Here is a 21,132-nt window from a genome sequence, read left to right on the forward strand (position 1 = left end):
TTAAGTTTACAAACGAAAAACGAATCAGAATGCGACAATTCTTTTCGTACGTGCGAGATGAACATAAATATGCAAAACAAAGCGTAAAGGGAAGGAAAAGAGAAAAACAACATGCCAAGAAATTACATATCGCCAATGTTAGCAAAAATAAAGCCTGAATTCTTCGGCTTCTAGCATCCTTACTTCAATTTATTTTCTTCAACACCGAGATGCCGTGCAAAAATAGATAAAATAGAGGAACAACTAGCTATATATAGACACAGATCAACAACAAGGGCTGTCATGAACTAATTTAAATTATTCAAAAGCTAATCAGAACTAACTATGGTTAACTGCATTGGTGTGACCGCAAAGACGACCGAACTGCACAAACTGTAGTTAGGTCTGACGTCACGTAACTTGAGACTAACTATAGTTAAACTTTAGTTACGTCGTAGATGTGACCGCAACCATTATTTCGATATTGGCATCGACTCAACTTCCCCTTAAGGTGGCTCGATCGGATTTTTGAGTGACGATACCTTTCAACTTTGAGCACCTTGTACGCCACCGTAAACAACCCGACTGAAAATCGATCAGAAAAACTGTACTAAACAAAGTTGAAAGTTTCGAATGAGATACGTTTCATCGAAATCGGAGTAACCATAGCAACATAATGACGTCACCACCCATTTTACACGAGACCGATTTTCTTGTATGCACGGGGCTCGACACAATAGAGACTTATAATGAGGCAGCGATCCGATGTAGGGTGAAAAACAGCGCAATGTTTACCTGAGTTAAGGCTTTAAATTGACTGCCTAAGAATGTTTCAATTATTTTGAAAATCGGACATTTCATCACATACTAAGTTCTTCTTTTTGAGTGCCAAGTTTACAAAAATTCTATCGAGCGCTTTTTATTTTGCGATCATTTTAGTAAGCGAAGGCCCTTTTTCGATAAAAGAGCAAAATAACATTTCGTACCACTTTATGTTCAAGCTGATGTTTCAAGAAAACAAATGAAACGATATCTCTGAGATTTTCTCCCAAGGTAATTAGATAGTACAAGATTCACTTAAGTCCAAAATGTTACTTGATCGGGCCTTGTGATAGGCTCGATTTCCGCCGTATTCTCGGGTCCGGTCTTCGGGATGACCGCGGGCTCATTTTCCCGAAAAAGCGGCTGGAAATCGAGCCTAGCCTTGTGAACGTTTTCTCAATAATGTTTTAAGACTGCTTTGTTTTTGTTGTATTTAAGCACCTGAAAACTTCACCCAAAATTTTCTCGAAACGCTCCCATAGAAATTCTTCAAATTTCTCAGACCTTGAGAAAACTATGTCAAGTCCAAGATCTAGAAGCCTTTTTTCAAAATTATCCCTCTATTACAAAAAAATCGGTCTCGTGTAAAATGGGTGGTGACGTCATTATGTTGCTATGGTTACTCCGATTTCGATCAATCTTGTCTCATTCGAAACTTTCATCTTTCTTTAGTACAGCTGTACTGATCGTTTTTCAGTCGGACTGTTTACGGTGGCGTACAAGTTACTCAAAATTGCAAGGTATCGTCACTCAAAAATCCGATCGAGTCACCTTAATCAACGCCAGTACACAGTGTTGGGTGTCTAGAACAATTTGGCATGAAACATGGTATTTTTCGGGATCAAAATAAACTTGAATTACGCCTGGATTGCTCTGCATTAGAAGTTTAATTCAAATTCTCCGACGAGCATCACCGTTCCTAACATGAGAGTTCTCCGGCAGTTTTCATTGTTATTATTCATGGTTAACCATTTATTTTGCACTGTGTTTCAAAATATTTACAAGCTCTTTCTGAATCTTTTTCCTACTATGAACTCTTCTTTTTCTCATTATCAGTTTCTTGTAACTACTTTTTTGTTTTCCTTTTAGTCCACAGTTATTGTTTGTCTCATGATGATGGCTGCCTTTCTGACTATGATCACCGAGTCAGATGGCAAACCTGCAGATGAGTTCGAGTACGTGGAAGGAGCCAGGCCTATGTATGTTAAAGGGACTACAGTCACGACTAAGTTAATCTTATGTTATTAAATTTTGCCAAATATTCGCTATGAAACTAAATGTTTGCAAAGAAATTAATTCTTTGATACTAAATGACAAAACCATAGCTTCCTTGCAGCTAAATGTGTCTCCCGGGCGTCATAAATTAAAGTTACAAGCAGACAAGATTAACTTTGAAAACTGTTCCGCCGGACCATATTTCAAAAGCCCACATCGCAATCCGTTTCAATCCTCGCCACTTTTGGCCATCCGTACCTTCTTTTGTATTTGGTGTGTTATTTAAAAATTCCTTCACGGTTTTAAGAGGTTATTTTGTACATTTAAACAAATTTGATGGTCATTTCCTATGCCTAAGTTTGGCTAAAATCCGTGACACGGTCCCTTTAAAGTACTCCAACGTATGTCCCGTTCACTGAGTCAGGGTCAGGAGATTGGTGGTCCATGTCCAGTCTGCTGTCCATGTGCCAGAGGTTGCAAATGTTGTTGTGCATAAAAATTAATTAAAAGACAACCACCGTGAAATAAGAGCAAGAAAACAATTAACGATCTGCTGCCAATTACATATAGTTTCCGTTACTTTACATATGTTAAATCATTTTGTGAAATGCAGGGTTTGTAAGGGTTTCAGGGTTTTGTTTGAGATTATTATAACTGTTAATTTAAGTAAATTGGAAATGTGCAATATTTCTGTGTAACATAAAATTATGTTATAATCACGGAGAATTTGGAATAAAAGTTAGCGATAGAAGTTTCGAACGGCGTTTCGATGAGTCACTCATCATTTTCACGTTCGTGCATTTGAAGTCAGATTCTTGTGGGTTCATTATATAAAAATGTAAGTGTAGATGAATATATTATCTGTCCGTCCGCACTAAGGTATAAGTTAAGTCTGCGTTAGAGCCTAGTGGCCCATCATCCTTATCCCCGTTTCAAAGGCATGAAGCGACTAGGAGTATTTCTACTCCCCCTGAATGCGATGCTAGACCGTCGAAGGGTTACCCCAGCATTAAATTCGCCGCTACCCATATATATATACACCTGGGTGGGGAGAGGCACTAAGAGGGTAGAGTGCTTGCTCGAGAACACGACACAATGACCCCGGCCAGGACTCAAACTCGGACCGCTTGATCCGGAGTCCATTGCACAAACCATTAGGTCACCACGCCTCCCCCGCAGTCGGTATAAAAGCAATAAAATCATAAACTTTTTCATGACGTCAATATGAGTCTAGTGTCCACGTTATTTGTGAACATGTCCATTACACATGTACATCAGTGGCCGCTGACTCATACCGTGTTTTCACACCGGAGAGGTTTACTAAAGTTACTCACTGTTAACCGCGGCTTGTTAACTTAACTGCAGTTATTATAGAAGCTGTTTTCATAGAGCTAAATATTTTATAAACCTATGCAACTAATCGCACGCTAAGGCTAAAAATGTATCGCTGAGATGATGAACACAACTACGCGACCAAGCGCGTGAATAAATGCAAAACACTGTGCTTAATTACATCCAAAGCCAATTCAATAAACAGCTCCAAAATACAAGGAAATGCTGACGAATAGGGATTTGTGTTTTGGCTGTTAGCTTTTAGTAGACAATGACTAGAAAACTAGGCTTTTTTAAAGTTACAGTGGTCATCTGTTCGCGAGCGTTTTCAAAAATGCCGCGAAACATGGTTTCCCCCCGATTTCGGGGAGGGGGGGGGGGGGTGAAACTGGCGTATGCGCATGCAAGTTATCCTGGACTATCTGTTCTCGCGCCTGGGTTCATCCCCTGTATAGCGCGAAGAAGGGAGACTTCAGGGACTGGACTAAGTAAAACAACCCTCTGTAACTGCTCAAACAAAGGCCTGAGAACTAATTCTCTTCAAGGGAACAAATCCGTACAAAGGTGTACGCGATCTTCAACAAACCGTCTCGTTGGAACCTTTTGTAGCTTTTGCACTGGTTCTAGACATTACTTATTTGTATTCGCACTGCCTGCTTTCGTTGACCGTTTCTTTGATACCATGTTCTGGTAGCGTTTTTTGCCCATTTGTGAATATTTCCCTGTTGTTTTCGTTGTTATAAGTCATCGTTTAGTTATACGTTATCTCTTTATCGTTCATTCTGCACGCAGCACCAGAATAATGTTCACTTTTTTTTTCATTACATAATCTTGGTTTAGGGGGATGAATATCATTATGCCTTTTAGTCTGCATGAAATGTACGCTATTATTTCTAGTGTAATACTGGTCAGACTAATACTCGTGTAAATATCTGAAAACTAGAACGCACTTATCGTTTTCTACTAGTTGCAAAATTTCCCCATGCCAACGATTTTACAGCTTCGCTAGAGCGCCTGTGTGGGAGAATAATACACACCGCTCGGTTCTGCATCGAGTATTAAATTTTGATCGAGACAAATTTTAGCGAAGACTTAATTTACGATTTTCGCCCAATTTGCTAAAATCGTTAAGATTGGTAGCCGCTAGCAATAATAACCTTAAGTTGTATAATAGCCAGACGAGCAATACAATCTTGTACATTATTTAGTTCATTTTTTTAATCTAATTAACAATGCTTGAACAGTACATTTCAGCAATATATGTGCCTTGTACTTCAAATTGACACTAATATCATGGTACTTTTAGTTTAACTGTATTAATTTTTCTTGCTGTTAATTTTCGGTGCTGGTTTTGGATCGGTGTTATGCGCAGCAGCAGGTGCACCACCTGCGACATCCGGGACAACAGCAGCGCCCAGTCTTCAGACCTGCATCCAATTGCGCGCCATTTTGGATCTTCTTCTTGTACATAGGCTTGGGCTCTGCCTCGTACTCGAACTCATTTGCGGGTTTGCCATCTGACTCGGTGACCATAGTCAGAAAGGCAGCCATCATCAGGAGACACACAATAACTGCGGGCTAAAAGGAAAATGCGGGAAATAGTTGATACTATTAAAAAGGGAAAGTGTCACGGGGACTCTGTGTAATTTCAAAACCTAACAAACAGTTCAGTGTCAAGAGAAACCTTAATATAATGGCTGGTTTGATAAAATTACCTCTGAGTGTACTTAAACTGTTGAAAAGTGTCTCTGGCAAATATGAAAAAAAGTTAAGTGAAGTTTTATTCTTGCATGAATTACACTCGTATTTTAACAACGCGTAAAAATTTGGCGGAGCCTGAGGACGATCTTATTTTAGCCCATTGATTTTCTTAAACTGTGGGGTAAATCTTAGCCTCATGCGTTTTTATTAAAATGGTTCTTATATAAAAAAGGGTGTTTAATTTGAAAAAAAGGTTTGGCTGAGTGCAAGCTCTCGCATTTCGTTTCCAATTAAGCTAGAAATGATCATGATTCATTCAGCTTTGAAGAATTTGGTCGATATTTTTCTTCTGGGCCCGGTTGTTCAAAGCACGATTAAGCTAATCCAGGATTAGCGTGAAATTTGATTTCAATTTTATAACATTTCGCTGAGGTTTTCTGTTAATATTTTCTGTCCCCCAGTTTTGACGTGGACCAATCTCAAACTTCACAAAACATTAGCTATGGAAAACCTTTTAAAACAAGAGCTATTAAAACCTCGATCATCTTTTAATCCTGGGTTAGCATTAATCACCTTTCGAACAACCCGGCCCTGGTGTTTAGAAACCATTTTCTTAACAAGTAGAAATTGAAAGAAATTGACAGTTTAACGCGATGTTACTAGGCTTTTATTGAGTGTATTATTTGGATAAAATTGCTGTTTTCAGATAACTAAGCGCTAAGATTCCGTTTAAACTTCTGCTATTAGCTCATAATAACATTTTATCATGACTCCTCAAGTTTCTGAAAAAATCGTCGGAACAAAAACCCCGATACAATTTGAACATCAAGATATTCTTCTTGGGCAATTTTTGGGGCTTGGAACGCTCCAGCGCTTCCACATTTTGGCGAAAAGTACCATAACTGAAGGAAAAGTAGGTTCAATATATGAGTTTTGTTAGCTCCAAATCACTTTCAGGTTTTCGCAAAGACGAAAAAGTTGGTGCGCTAATATGTAGGAAGGTCGCTAAATTTTCGTTTTTCTGAATTACATGAAAACTAACCGTGCAAATCGAATAGAACAACCGGGACATTAAATTGAATATGTCACACATACTTTGCGCTACTTTACGTTTCTGGAGCTGCCTTGATTTGGATAAAATATTGTTTAAAAGTGAAACACATCTCCAACTCTCTTGTGTACACGGCCATGTTGTTGTTTGGAATATACAGCTGGCGCTATGCAAATTGTCATGAATTTGAGTTACCGTTAAAGAGAGTTGGGGAATAACAAAAGAGGCTACTGGGCTAGGTGTAAGTTTACAAACTCATAAGCGAAGTTCAAAACACCTACCTTCATTTTTTCTTCACCGTAAGACTGTTCTCAGTAGAATGTCTGCAAGAAACAAATGAAGAGAAAAATTTGCCCTATAATTCAGTCAATCTTCGGTGAGTGCTCCAAAAAATTAAACAGAATTTTTCCGCTTAGGTCCACACAGTAACATTCTAAAAGCACCCATTAAACCGTCCTTCAAGGAACCTTAAACCATACTTTTAAATAGAAGAAGTAAGTCTGTGTGTTTTTCTTTCGAAAAAGCTTGTGTTACGTGAAAATGCTTACTCGTATCATTATACATATGTATTTTTGGTTTAATTGATATTTGGCGCTGTGTATAGCCAGAGTAATAACTCAACTGCGAGATAAATTGAATAAAGGAATCACTTCTGTAAAAAGAGTTTTCGAAGGTCTTTCTGTATCTGCTTTTTGGGTGGGTCATTTTGCCGCACTTTTTCATTTTAATCGAATAATTTCTTAGCAGTTCTCAGTGAAAAAGTTGTTGTTGGAGTATATAAAACACTCACCTTTCAAACAATGCAGCGCCTGTATCGAAATAGCGAAAGCAGAAACCTAAACGGTAGGAAAGGGATAAAATCAAAATGTTAGATTTAGCATGCAACTAAAAGTCTCCATAAGCAAATTCTCCAATACTTACTTGTCGCTGTTCAACGGGGAATGAACTTCTCGTTCAAAGGGAATAATGTTATACGTCGTGTTGTTTTTTAATTTGTTTGCCACGTTTTGTTTTCTGAGCATAGCTTACTGGATATAATTACCTTTTGAGTGTGATTCTGCCTGAATAAACAAAAGCAAAGCCAGATTTCTGATCTAATGGGTAGTATTTTTTATACGTTTTCTCCTTCATTAAAAAAAATTCTGGTTAAGTTGTGTTGGTTAAAGATTTGTTAACAATATCTAAATTTCTTTATATTTTTAGACAAATGCAAAGCAGGAATCATGATATTATCAGTATATTAAATTGGAGGAAAAAAATAAAAAAAACACTTTGCCTTTTATTCCTAAAATAAAAAAAAATAAAATTAGCAGTATTTTCATAACGTGGGCAATAAATTAAACTGTCAAAACTTCTGTTTGTGAACTATGGGAACACGGCGCCTGTGTATATAAACCTCAATTAGCTTCAAGTAACCCTTTTAACGATAATTTTGAAAACATTGCATGTTTTCTAAACCTGAATCTACCCCGTAGATTCTCTCAGACCACTGAAACTTGAATTTAATTGTCATAGTTTTTAAAATCCACTTGAAATCAGACTGCAGCAAATGTAATATTGAATGATTGGTTTAGTTGTAGTTGTAGAATAAACTCTTCTAGCATCACTGATATCGTGCATGACTAAAGCCAGCTGGTAGTCGTCCCAACTTATTTATTTGTGATTGTGAATCAACACGTTAAAAAGACTGTGTCACGCGATTTTATCTAAATTTAAGCATGAGAAATGGCCATGGAAATATAAAAATTAATCTCTTAAAACAGTGAAGGAACATTTCAATAACACAGCAAATACAAAAGAAGGTGCAGATGTCCGAAAGTGACGAAGATTGAAATGGATCGATTGCGATATGGGGTTTTTGAAATATTGTTGGGCTGATGAACAGTTTTCAAAGTTTATTTTGTTTGCTTGTAACTTTAAATTATAACGCCCGGGATACACATTTGGTTGCAAGAAAGCTAAAGTTTTGTCATTTAGATCCATAGAAGTAAGTTCTTTGCAAACATTAAGTTTCATAGCGAGTGTGCATGATATTACAGCTAATTTCGTCGACAGTGAAAATGTAAACAATATGATGCATGCAGATTGTAGCAAGAGTTATACCGGTTATTTCTTCCCTAAAAGAATAACATGTTGTTTTAGTTTATACGAGCCAAGCACGGCTTTCGCTGGTGGAAAAACAGAATATAACCGAAAGTTCCGTTTTATACAAGTGATTCCACCATTTCTAGGAATATCGATATACTAAAGCAAGCGATATATACATGCACTGATTTTATAGTCTGGTAAATATAACTTAAAAAGATAACTTAATCACTATTTAGGGCTGAGGAAATATATTTAGAATACGGAAGATAGTGTTTGTGTTGTTTCGGAAACAAAGTATAAAGTACAACTTCATCCACCGGGTCTCCAGCGGGATAGGGGGTTGGGGGGGAGCCGGGGTAACGGGGGTCTCCCAGCCGGGATAACGGGGGTCTCCCAGCCGGGGTAACGGGGGTCTTCCAGCCGGGGTGACGGGGTCTCCGAGCCGGGGTGATGGGGTAGTTGGAGGAGTGGGGGAGGAAGGGCTTTCTCACAAAAGTTACAGACAGGGAGGCTACGCCTTCAGGTCAAACACTCACCTTTTAATATGCCATTTTTGAGAGAAAAGGTTACCTTCCTTAGAAATATAATACAGGCCATTTCCGATATATTAAAATTCTAACTTGGCTCCGAGGCTTGGGGAAATAAAACGAAAGATATCACGGCGAGGATCGTCGGTGAATAAATCATTTCTTTTGTTTTATTCCCCCAAGCCTCGGAGCCAAGTTACTTCAACATGTGAAACAACTTGTAGAAAAGACCCCTTTCTGGCGGAGCATTCTCGTATAGTGTATTATAGGGCGATCTTTGAAGATGTCATTGTTTACATTGTGTCTCATTAGCATACAACTTAGCGAAGAGAACGCATCATGCTTTATACAAAGTGACCCCAGATTTTTAAAGATCTTTTTAAACTTATTTATCGGCGCAATTTTCAGCTCTTGTATGTAATATATCAAGGAGCCATATGTGCGTTCAAAAACTTCTGGGTGGCAAAAGCGCTTATTAGCCCATACATTATTTGTAAAATATCAAGTTTTCAGACTTGCGTCACAGAAAAAGTATTTAATACATAGGGCTCAAATTTATAGCGAAAGTAAATCGTATTATGTTTGTTTCGATATTAAGAATTGATATTTTTGTAGCTCGATCAGAGAGTGAAGTGCTTGTGCTAATGAGGCAAATATTGCGAACAAAGATTCCCCTATAGGAAGTATCTCCAAGGCTGGCATCAAGATGGACAGTTTAATTGTGCCAGGCTTTTACCCGCCAGCTTTGACACTTGATCAATGAGTGGCTAATGCGTTTGTTTGTCAAAACTCTCAGTGATCCTTCATTAAAGGGAACAGAATGCAGAATTTTACATGTCGTTAAATAGATGTCAACTAAAGAGCTGGGTAAATGTGGAACATAGACCCAATTTGAACATGTCAGTCGTATACTTATTTTGTCAAGAGTTAAATAATCTTTCTCGGCGTCTGAACAAGTTAAAATTATAATTAAAAATTACTGAAAGGTAATTCAATAACATCGATGTCATGCCCTAGAAGGATTTGTTTAGTCGTGCCGTGTTCGTCAAATGGGATGAAGTTTAATTTTCAATTCGTGTTTTCTTTGACGTTTCAGTTTGGTTTCCGTAGTGCAGCTCTCTGCCGGGATATCAGTAAGCCTGAGTTTCATTCTGTCTGTAGATTTGAAAAGGAAAACTTCCAAAACACATTTTTTACATCAAAAAGTAATGATATAGTTTTGCGAAAAGTTTCCTTACTAGTGTGCTGAAGTTATTCTAAAAACAGGTTGAGGTGGCCCGCGGGTATTTATCGGTGGGGCAGGTCCCTTTTTAAAACGCGTTTTTGAACAGAAAAATATTGATCTATATCTTAGAAATTTCAGATCCTGACAGAAGAATCCTAAAATAATATAAAATTTTAAATTCTACGGCGATCAAACGTGATTTGAATAATTTACAAGCGGTTTTCTGAAGCCTTCTTTTTCAGTAAACTGCGATAATTTTTCATTATTTTTCTTGGAGTCGCCCACAACCGACACTGACCCGGCCCCAGCCTCTAACATTTTCAAGTTTGCGATCGTCTGTTCAATAGCAAAGCCGTCAAAAATAATATATATGAAGTCACAAAACTCAGAGCTCGTTCCATTCCTTCCATTCCGGTGCGCGGTCATTTTGGGAACGTTTTCGTGTACCCTCGGAAATCTTCGTAGTTTTTGCTGTAGTTCATGCTTTAAGGCTCACATACAATGTACGTTTACTAAGTACTAACTTAATACAATATGCTGAAAAAAAAACTACAATAACTCAAATACAAAATTTACAGTATAGACAGTTCGTTTCAGGCCCTCCGAATTACATTTTAATATACATTAACAATTATTTAACTTATCTAAAACTAGCTGTCGACGAGAAATGTCACGTTTTGATGGTATTTTAAAAATTGGAAAGAATTTTCAAAAAAGGATGACCTCACCCTTTAATATGCGTTGTGCCACGCGTTTTCTCTGCAATTTATAAATATTAAACTAGCGGCCTTTTTAAAAAAAAAAAATAAAATGAAAAAAGTTTCCCTCTGAAAAGCCTCCAAAAAAAAATTGAGGAAAAAACCCGATGGGGATGTGCCCCTTAAGCTGTAATTTAACTCCACTACCCTCGAAAGCAGGTTTTAAATTTGCAATCCCCTAAAAAACTCCATAAAAAAATCCGAGAAGATATTAGAAACGCTTGCTCCCTCTATAAAGTACAAAATTGCCAATTTTATAGTCCCCATAACTTAAATCTTCATGTCACCTTCCTCTTTGTGAAAATTACGTTTTAGAACTAGAGCATTACTCTCCAGACAGTAAACCCTTTCACTTTTAAGTGTGCCAATTTAAAATTTCAATTCTGAATTGATTCAGAACCAGATAGTACCACAGTTAATTATTGTTTAACAGTTTCACTTGTTTTGCCGCAAACAGTTTAAGAGTGAACACCACCTTGCACAGCATACAACAGCAGGCAACATGAAAGTAATGCTCAATAGCTTTCATTTGAATATGGCCACACACTAGCGTATCAACCACAGAACCATCAGAACCACCTTGTACAGCATAAAAACAGTAAAAACTTTTGAATTGTCTCAATGTGTAGACTGTGGGAGTACTAAGGTTTTATGACTTAAAAATAACTTTATTTAAGAGGGTTTACTGTCTGAATATCATTAACACTCAGCTCCAGAGGGTGACGAATCTATATAATCATTGTCTGCATTGTTAATTGAAAGAATGTCTGCCATGACAGGCCTTCGTGGTTCCCTAGCAATATTAACAGGCACCAGTCGGTCCTCATATGGTGTGTTCCACGGCTGCTCTCTTCCACTTCCAAAGAGCAGATAGACAAACCAACCAATTACATACACGCCAGCTGCTATGTAAAATACTTTTTGCCACTCTGCCCTTGTTGGCTGAAAAGAAAAAAAAGGACAACAGGGTCAAAATACTATCTAATCTTTAAAGGAGCTACGTCACAGGGATTTCGCAGATTTTTGGTCTAAACTGTTCTGAAATTAGTGGTAGGCAACTTAACCCATGGAAAACATTATCTTTGAACATTTAAAGGATAGATATAGACCTTTTAGCGAATAGAATTATTGAGAGGCCACTGGTTAAAATAGTGTTAGTGTTTTAATTATGCGATTTGCATCCGAGCCATCCACAGCCAAATGACGGTCTCTTAGGTAACAGTTTCAGTGCTTTAATACAGCAATTTCTAATTTGAAAAAACGGACTTTATTTTTTAGGTTTCCTGCGACATAAAGGGTATAAATCTGTTTCGCGGCTCAAAACTCTGGCCCATACAGCACGAGCTGACTTGTTTCCATAGCATGAGCAACTAGGAGTATTTCTTTTTCCCTCTGAACGGGATGCTAGTCCATCGCAGCCCCCCCCCCCCCCCCCCCCCCCCCCCACCCCAGCATTAAATTCGAGAGGCACTATGAGAGTAACATATCTTGCCCAAGAACGCAACACAGTGACCCCAGCCAGGGCTGAAACCCGGACCACTCGATCTGGGGTGCAGCGTACTAGCATTAGGCCACCGCGTCTCCCAATACTGTTCATGTACCCTAAAAATATAACAACAGCATTCAAATCCTATCCTGTACTTTTTTCATCTAATGGTTCACATTCTCTCTCATTTCTTTAAGTTTTTGTCTTCAATATGACAGCTAAGAAATGTAGTAACCACAGTATAATAACAGGTCAATAACCAATAACCGGGATTTTTAAACAAACCAGTTCAAAACATAATATAAAATAGGCAAATTACCTGATTGTCTGTTAACAGGCCAACCACATAGGGGGCAATAATCCCAGGGATTGTTCCTACTGAATTAGATATCCCCATAAGAATACCCGCAAATCGAGGGGCAATATCCAAATGATTGACAGAATAACAAGACGTGTTGAGAGCTTGTATCCCGATAGCCAGTGAAAAAAGAACAACAGCTAGGCTAGTTTGGTTACACCCGACATAGCTTGTTGACACCAAGAGACATGCGGGGACAAGGTAACCTATGACAGAAAAAAAAAACGTTAGCTTTCAGATTGAAGGTAACATCAAATGAATGCTTGTAAAATAAAAAAATGGGAAATAACAATACTAAAATTATCTCCTGGCTTGCCTCTGATGTTTTATTAATACAGTCGAAGCTCTCGTAAGCGGACACCCTCGGAACGCGAAAAAACTGTACGTAACTGGAGCTGGCCGCTTACGAGAATGGTTCTCGTAAGCGGCCACTAGAGGTGCAGGGAAAAAATGGCCGCTTACGGGAGCTTGCCCAGCTAACAATAACCCGACGGACGTGGATGACGACAAAACAAACACTGAAATATGGTTCTGTTATTAATGTTAAATCATTGTGACGAACTGCGATGTGAAGCTGATTGATAAAAACAAGATACAGAGGTTATTAATAGGATTTTATTTGGGGTGTCCGCATACGGGAGCTTAAAAACAAAAAAAGATCTAATTCGTAATCTCTAAAAGTGTCCGCGGCCGCTTACGGGAATGTCCGCTTACGAGAATGTAAAATACAGAGTTTGTATGGGAGTTAAAACGGGGTTTAAAACACGGCGGCCGTAAGTAGAGCTGTCCGCCTAAGAGAGTGTCCGTTAAGAGAGCTTCCACTGTATAAAGGGTTACAGCTAAATAGTTCTCGGCACACACTGCATGCCTATAATGCTAATATGATAGGTCTGCAAGGTCATTGTGTACAAAGGGCTACAGCTACATAGCTCTCTTCACACACTGTATGCCTTACAATACTAGTATGATAGGCCTGCAATATGTGCAAAGGCTTACAGCTTCATAGCTTTCTGGGTGAATTGCATACCATGCCTATAATACTAGTATAATAGGTCTACAATGTGTGCAAAGAGCTACAGCTACATAGCTCTCTCCACACATACATGCCTATAATAAGAGTACGATAGGCCTGCAATGTGTGCAAAGGCCTACAGCTTTATAGCTTTCTGGGTGAATTGCATACCATGCCTATAATACTAGTATAATAGGTCTACAATGTGTGCAAAGGGCTACAGCTTCATAACGCCCCACAGATATTGCATGCCTATAAAGGAAGTATAATCGGCCTACAATGTGTGCAAAGGACTATAGCGCTACATCGCCTTCTGCATGCATTGTGTGCCTATAATGCTAGAATGATAGGCCTGCAAGGTGTGCAAAGGGATTTAGTAACATGGCTTACTGCATGCATTGTGTTCCCATAAGGTGAGAATGATAGGCCTGCAATGCGTGCATAGTTATATGAAAAGAAATACACGCACCACTGCAAGTATGGACATTATTGAATACTTCACACTCACCTGCAGTACCAGAAACTTTTCTGACTTCTCCAGTTGTTAATATGTTGTTGTAACGTAGCCAGTCTGCCAACTGACCACCACCAATACCAACTATATAACTCACTATAAATGGAATGGCAGAGACAATACCATTCTAAAAGAGAAAAAAGTTTTCTACTGTGAAATGGTTCATTCCACTTCACAGGCTTTAATTGGATCTTGCAACGATTGAGAGATTCAATTGAGAAAATTAAAATGAATGCTGAGTCTCTGATTTATTCATTGACACCTGAACATGTAGTTATGTCTTTGAATTTAGGGAATTACAAATCACTTAGGCCCTGGCCAAATGTCAAACTTTACATGGGACGAACCAAACTGAGCAAATTAAGTTCATGATAAGTTCGACATTTTACGGCCTTATGCCCCTACTGGCACGAGGTACGAGGCAGTGACTGAGCTGTGGTTGTCCGACTGAATTAAGATTGACTAGTTGACATGTTCTATCCATCTGCTTCAGAAGATCGACTGAGGGTCAAACGTCGATCTTTTCATGGAACGATAAATTTAAAATTTGTACGACAATGAAGCTTTGGGAGAGCTTCGATCCCTAATTCACCAGAATAAAGTTCTGAAGACTGGGTGTTCTATTGCATGTCTACATCCTGACACCCAAACGAACTAAGATGATCTGGATTAGTAAATGTAAAATATACTTGAAGGACCGAGAGCAAAAACAACACATCGAGTTTTGGGCAAATTGAAAATTGTCACAAACAACTCCAAATTTCGCACGCAAGTTCGTTTACATGTGCTAAACATTGATCTGTATTCAAATTCGCTGGATTTAGCTTCGTTGTTCAGAAATTACGTATGCAAAGAACATTAAGGCGTTTTGCAAAGCTTACGTTCTCCACAGTCAGCCAGCAGTATGAGTTTTTCGACACATCGCGTGTAAATCTTTCCTTCTAGCGTTATTTAACTGTCCGGGGAGGTTGAAAAACGTGTCAGAGCCATGCTTTTAGTTTCTAGTCGCCATGTTGAGGATTGGCTTTAAGAAAAGGACTGGATATCACATTGTGACGCGATGTCACCTGATAGGTGTCACGTGAGAGGAAAGAGAAAAAAAATGGCCGTTTGTTCCTGAAAATCAAAGCCTTTGGTTAGTTTTAGCGTAAGTGCGGCTGCCAGGTGGTTGAAGGACATCATTAAGTCTGAATACCCGTAAGTTAAAAGCATCGCTCGAAGAACTGAGGGATGTTCCTGCCTTTGTTTTGTACAACAGCGCTGTTTAGCGCTCCAGAACAACGTTGCATAAACCAAGGTAGTTTTGAACCTGGCAGAATAAAAGCCTAAAACGAGAGTTTCTTGCCAGGAACTTTGTCAACGCGAGTTTTGCAGTGTCCGCTTGGATGCTGCCGCGACAAAGTTGCCGAGAAGTGACCTGGTTTTAGACTTATAAGATACTTGTGAGTGCCCGGAGCGCTACCTCCCATCGCAAATTTGTTTTCGCTACCTCATTAAATACGCACGTATGGATCGGTCAAAAAGTGTGTGTGATCTTGTCTTGATTACGCGCGCAGGGTCTTGTAGATTGTGTGATGTAATAATGTAAGGATTGGAGATGGGAGAGCAAACAGCACTTTACTGAATGCAAAAGCAAGATGTAATTGGAAAACCAGCAGAATGTGATTTTGCTGAGCACCCTCGCCATGCCATTTACTTGGCCTTCCTTAAATCGGATCAACGGTGCGTGTGTCACAGAAGTTGAGTGTTGTGCAGGCGCTTTATCGAGAAAACTTATCAAAATAGTGCTGCCCCAAAGAACAAAAAACAGCTAACCACAAGCAGACTGCAGTGAAAACTAACCGCAAGCAAACTGGAGTGAAAGCTTACGGCCAGAAAAGCGCGATAAGGCGGACTCGGATCTTAACCCTAACTTGATTTTGTAACCCTAACTTGAAACGCTAAACCCAACCCTGAGCCTCGGGGTTCGCTTTTTCCTTAGGGTTTAAACCCTAACTTGGAACGTTAACCCTAACCTTAGGGTTAGAGTTGTTTGAGTTATAAGTTTGACTGGTTTCATTGTTTTAAGGAACAAAAGGGTTCCTTTGTTTATCGTTTGTCAAAGAAAATTCCTTAATATGCCGCCAACAAAAACCTTGTCTTTTTGCATGCGTTATTTTTCGAAAACGACAGGGCAGTGTTGAGCACACGTAAACGAGCTTGCGTGCGAAATTTGGAGTTGTTTGTGAAATTGTTCAATTTGGCCAAAACAATTTCAGGGGTCTTGTCATCTTGAATTTTTCTTTGACACCTTCATGGAGTTTGATTAGCAAGGCTAGAAAGGACTCGGACTCGCAGAAAAGATATAAGTCTAGCCGTCTCCCAATGTACATACATACATACATACATGTCTTGCATTTACCATTTGACACCCCTAGATTTACGCAGTTCCTAGAATACACACCTCAGAAATTGAAAAATTGAGGACTTCTTTAAAATAAGATGGCAAACAAGTGAGAAAAGTGTAGAACCCCCAGTTGTCGCAGAAGTTGGCTGCAATTATTGCCCAAACGGGCGGAGATGTCCAAATCTTAAGCCAAGGAGTATTATATTTCTGAAACAACAACAACAGACCAGCAGTTTGCTCAACCTTGTACATAAAAAAACTCTATATAAATTGGTTAATCCTCAAAGTGGTAAGGTTAGTATTTAATGTGGCTCTACTTAAGTCCTTCCAGAGAAGTCCAATCAGATCATCAGGGCATTATTAATGTTAGAATTGTTGTCAGGCAAGTAACGTTTCATTATCACTTGCTCAGTAACCTGCACAGGTCCTCAGGCAAGTTGTCTGCCCAACACTAAAATAATAGACCGTATTCATATTCTCGATATTGGACTGGAAATAGCTTGCAATGTAGGCTAATTTGGGTAATCTTTTCAAATGCAAATGACATGAAGCTGTTTTTAATGATATTCTCCCGCATCAGCCTCCATTGCAAGCTTGTTCCAGTCCCGCAGTACCGAGAAAACGAATATCTAATGGTCTATTAAACTTGTAAGATTCGAGAGCTCCTTTTCCAAAGCTCAAGTTCGAATTCAAGTTTAATTTTCAAGCCCTTAACATGATGATCATTATTCAATCTTGAAAAAGATGTTGAAGCTATCTGGGCTCACTTTTGAGTTATAAACTAAGATAGGATGCTTATATTTAAATGAGGCTGTATTTGACAAGTTATAATATTAATACATGAACTGTTACTATATGGTATCCTGTTATTTATGTAAAAATTACGATCATAGCTTGTCCATCAATGATTGTGCACCCATTTGGTCGATACAACCATGTAGCATCAACACATTAGTGCAGTTAACTGCATGTTACATGCTGCATCAAATAACTGTGACTTACTCTTGTTATTACATCCTGTCCAGATCCTATACTTGACTGAATGTACTCTTTCTCCTTGATGGATATTCTGGGATGATTTGCTGGTTTGTCATAAGTTAACATCATCCACACAACAGTCCAGACAATACCAACAGCACCTGAGAATTTAATTATAATTATGAGAATATTTTTATTTTCAATTACGGGAACACTGACTTTATCCCTGCTCCTCTGGTTTCTAGTCAGGCAAGCAGGGATGGCACAGTGCTAGTGGTGACAGCCTTGCCTCCCATGAATGTGGCCTGGTTCGATTCCCAGAACCGGCATCATATAAACCTCCCAAGGCAAGACAAATTGTAGACAACGGGTAAAATTACACAGCGACACTACACAAATGAGTTTGTTGCAATTGTTGGCTCTCGTCTTGTTGCTCCAAGGGTTTTTTCCAGGTTCTTGGGTTTTCCTTACTCCATAAAAATCAACATAATTTTTTAAATTCCAATTCTATCAGGAACAGTGGATGAAGATAAAGCACTGTGTTAAGGAAATGTCAAGTGCTGCAAATTCCGGCTACAGTGTATAATAATATAACATATTATCAATACAGTTGAACCCTGTTATTTTGAACCACCAGGAGAAAAAAATAGTTTGAAATGACTGAACGAAAAATCCAAGGGAAACTGGCTCTAGTTCAAAATAACAGGGAATTTGAAATAACTGAGTTCGAATCAGTGGGGTTCAAGTGTATTTCTATAGTTAACTAAACTAAAAAGTATGGGCTTACAACTGTATGCACGATGGCTTCTCGACAGAGCAGTCCTGATCATTGCTCAGCTTGATTGATATAATGCACTTACCAAAGATGTAAAATACAGATGGCCACCCTCCCCAAATGTCTGATGCACACAGCAAACCAGCAAATGGCATGCCAAGTATTGTACCTATAGTTAGGCCTGAGAAAAAAATGTAGTTTTTAAAAATTAGACTTTGATCTGGGAGATAACATGGACATAAAAAAAAAAAACAAATAAAGTAATTTAACATTTGACATATTACGACATTTGACATAAAAAATATCATTCTCTGTCCTGATGTTGTTATGCTTGTCATTATGTTTAGACTATGTTGTCGTGTTGTAATGGATAATGTTCACACTGGTGATATAAAACATCAGTGCAAGTCGTTTTTTTGCATTTGAATGACCTTGCTCTTATATGTCTGGGTTATGTTGCTCCTAGTCCATTCTAGGAAGATGAAGCCCTCAGGCCCATTAATCAAGCTTTTGATGGAAAAAGGGTAATGTCTGCATTTTTGGCCTAGTAGCCCAATACGATGTGCAGAGCTTATCCCAGTTTCTGTAGCATGAAGCAACTACCAGTATTTCTACTCCACCATGAATGGGATGATAGTCCATCAGTTATTAAAGTGTCCTTCCAAGAACACAATGTCATGACTCCAGTAATTTTTTTTTTTTTTTTTGGGGGGGGGGGGGAGGCAGACTGACCAACCATTTAGAAAACTGATTCGCAATCCAATTGAACAAACTGCATGAGATACAATACCTGAATAAGACAGGGTGCAAAGTTTGCTTCTCTCTAAAGGTGGGGCCCAGCTACTCCACATTGCATGCATGGCTGGGAATGCAACTCCCTAAACAGAATGTGATAAATATTATATTGTGTGGTTCCAGAAAATATCCATACCCCCACCACGGAGGATCACGGAAATTCCGAGGAGTAGGGGGGTCTGAAAACAATAAATTTCTGAAGGAGAGGGGGGTAACACAAACGGTTTTCTTTCCAGGGGGGTTGAAATCGTGTTGAAAATATGCAAAACAGAATACCGGTAATTACAGTCTAACGCGATAAAATAAACATAAATGACCTGATTCTTGTTTTTGTTTTGTATTTATGGACTTTCCAAGGGGTAGGGGGGACCAAAAAGCAAAACATGGAATTTCCGTGGGGGGGGGGGGGGTGGGGGGAGTACGGCGAGACCCTCTGGAACGGAAAATCCTGGGGGTGGGGGGGGGGTATGGATATTTTCTGGAACCACACATTCTGAAAAAAAAAAAACATTGAGCTCAAGAGGAAAGATATCTGTCTGGATGCTGTGAACTAAAAGAAGAAAAGCTGATTTAATACCTGGCCAAGACCCTCCACTACTCTAACCAAAATTAACATTCCAACACTGTGGTGTGCAGCAGCTGGTGTAAACATTGTCATCACTGATGTCAGAAGTACTCCACAACCAAACAGGTACTTTCCACCAAACCGTGCCGCTAACCATCCAGCCGGTACTTGCGTGACGATGTAACCATAGAAGAATGAACCCAAGATAAGCCCTGTGTAGAAAGGGACTCCATGAGAACTGGTGGAAATTAGTCACCTACAATGTAAGTTAGAGTGCCTTTTACAGTTGAATTTGGATTACTTGAACCCTCAATAACTTGAACTTCCCACTAACTCGAACCCCTTTTTGATTCCCCTTCAGGACATTTCCTTACTAATGTTACCCTTCATAACTTGAATTCCCGATACCTCAAACCATTTTTAAAATTCCCTTGAAGGTTCCTGTTACAGGGAGTTCAAGTTATCGTGGGTAAAATTAGTAAGGAAATGTAAATACATTATGTAAATTATACTTAATCATAACTTATTTTGTGTCATGAAAAGTAACCTACATCTAATTACATAAAAAAATATAAAAAAAATAATATATGCAACCTTGAGTGTCTTGATCCCAATTGAACTCTCCATCCTGCATGAAGAAGAAAAACACATTGGCAATGATGGTACAACTTCGCAGCCGGTTGTACAAAATTATATTGCCAATACCAAAAAAAAAAACATCTTTGTTTGTCTGATCTATGGCCCCATTTTCATTGCAGGAAGTTAAATGCACAAAAAAAATAGATTACGCACAGTCTCTTTGCAAAAACATGAGACTGAGTGAGCAGTAAGCCACAAGATGTGCAGGCATCTCGCCCCCATAATTCTCCTCCTTTTTTGCAAGGATTAAGGGAACTTTTACCCCCTGCCCCTATAAACTTGGGTGGCCCACATTTATCAACTTGGGTGGCCCACATTTATCACCATCCAAAATACCACCAATTTCATACACTTCTCAGAGTCCTCCCCCCCCCCCCCCCTCCCACCCCATGGTGAGGGGCTTCTGTCTAGAAACACAAAGGAAGTCTCAATGAGAAATCGCCTTTTTTCAACAAAGCCAGCAAACGGAAGCTCACCTTCACTTTGCTCGTTTTCGCTGTATGTCTTTGGCATTCAGGATTGTTTGCAGAAGCCTTTGCATCAGCGTAAGTTGAGTTCACCATCGCCACCAAAGCCACACTCAAATTCACTCTCGACAGATACAAAACACAGAAGCCCGAACAAGACAAAATGGCAAGTGCATAGCGGCAAGACAAGTAACATCCTTCAGATTCCCGGCGAGAAGGTTCAGAACTGCTTTTGTCGACAACATGCGAGTTCTCCTCCATCGAAAATCTGAGTTTCGTGTATGAAATTTAATTCCTGGAGGTTTTCATTTCAATAGCCGGTCACGAGTTTTTGTTTTTTTATCGAATACGCGGAAAGACCTGGAAACTAGTTGATCTGTCAACAGGATATTTCATGCTTGCGTACATAAAGTGAACATAGAAGTTTTGAAGTTGATCTTGAGCTGTCTTGCTAGATCT

The 21,132-nt window shown here is 39.0% G+C and overlaps 1 protein-coding gene and 1 long non-coding RNA gene across 2 annotated transcripts; both read right to left on the bottom strand.

Annotated features, from left to right (window-relative positions):
• Positions 1-4,541: 4,541 nt before the first annotated feature.
• Positions 4,542-6,425, bottom strand: LOC144630135 (uncharacterized). Its single transcript, XR_013566458.1, has 2 exons — positions 6,382-6,425; positions 4,542-4,926 (listed from the first exon to the last, which is right to left on the bottom strand). It is a non-coding gene; the product is annotated as an uncharacterized LOC144630135 (long non-coding RNA).
• A 4,814-nt stretch (positions 6,426-11,239) lies between these two features.
• LOC144630213 (sialin-like) lies at positions 11,240-21,117 on the bottom strand. Its single transcript, XM_078488542.1, has 10 exons — positions 20,683-21,117; positions 20,162-20,195; positions 19,580-19,779; positions 18,998-19,085; positions 18,293-18,388; positions 17,457-17,593; positions 16,512-16,661; positions 14,063-14,195; positions 12,504-12,748; positions 11,240-11,640 (listed from the first exon to the last, which is right to left on the bottom strand). The coding sequence occupies exons 1-10, from the start codon at positions 20,932-20,934 to the stop codon at positions 11,398-11,400; spliced, it is 1,578 nt and encodes a 525-aa protein (XP_078344668.1). The 5' UTR covers positions 20,935-21,117; the 3' UTR covers positions 11,240-11,397.
• Positions 21,118-21,132: the final 15 nt, after the last annotated feature.

Source organism: Oculina patagonica, chromosome 11 (assembly GCF_052425735.1).
Source record: "Oculina patagonica isolate OP01 chromosome 11, crgOcupat, whole genome shotgun sequence".
NCBI lineage: Eukaryota > Metazoa > Cnidaria > Anthozoa > Scleractinia > Oculinidae > Oculina > Oculina patagonica.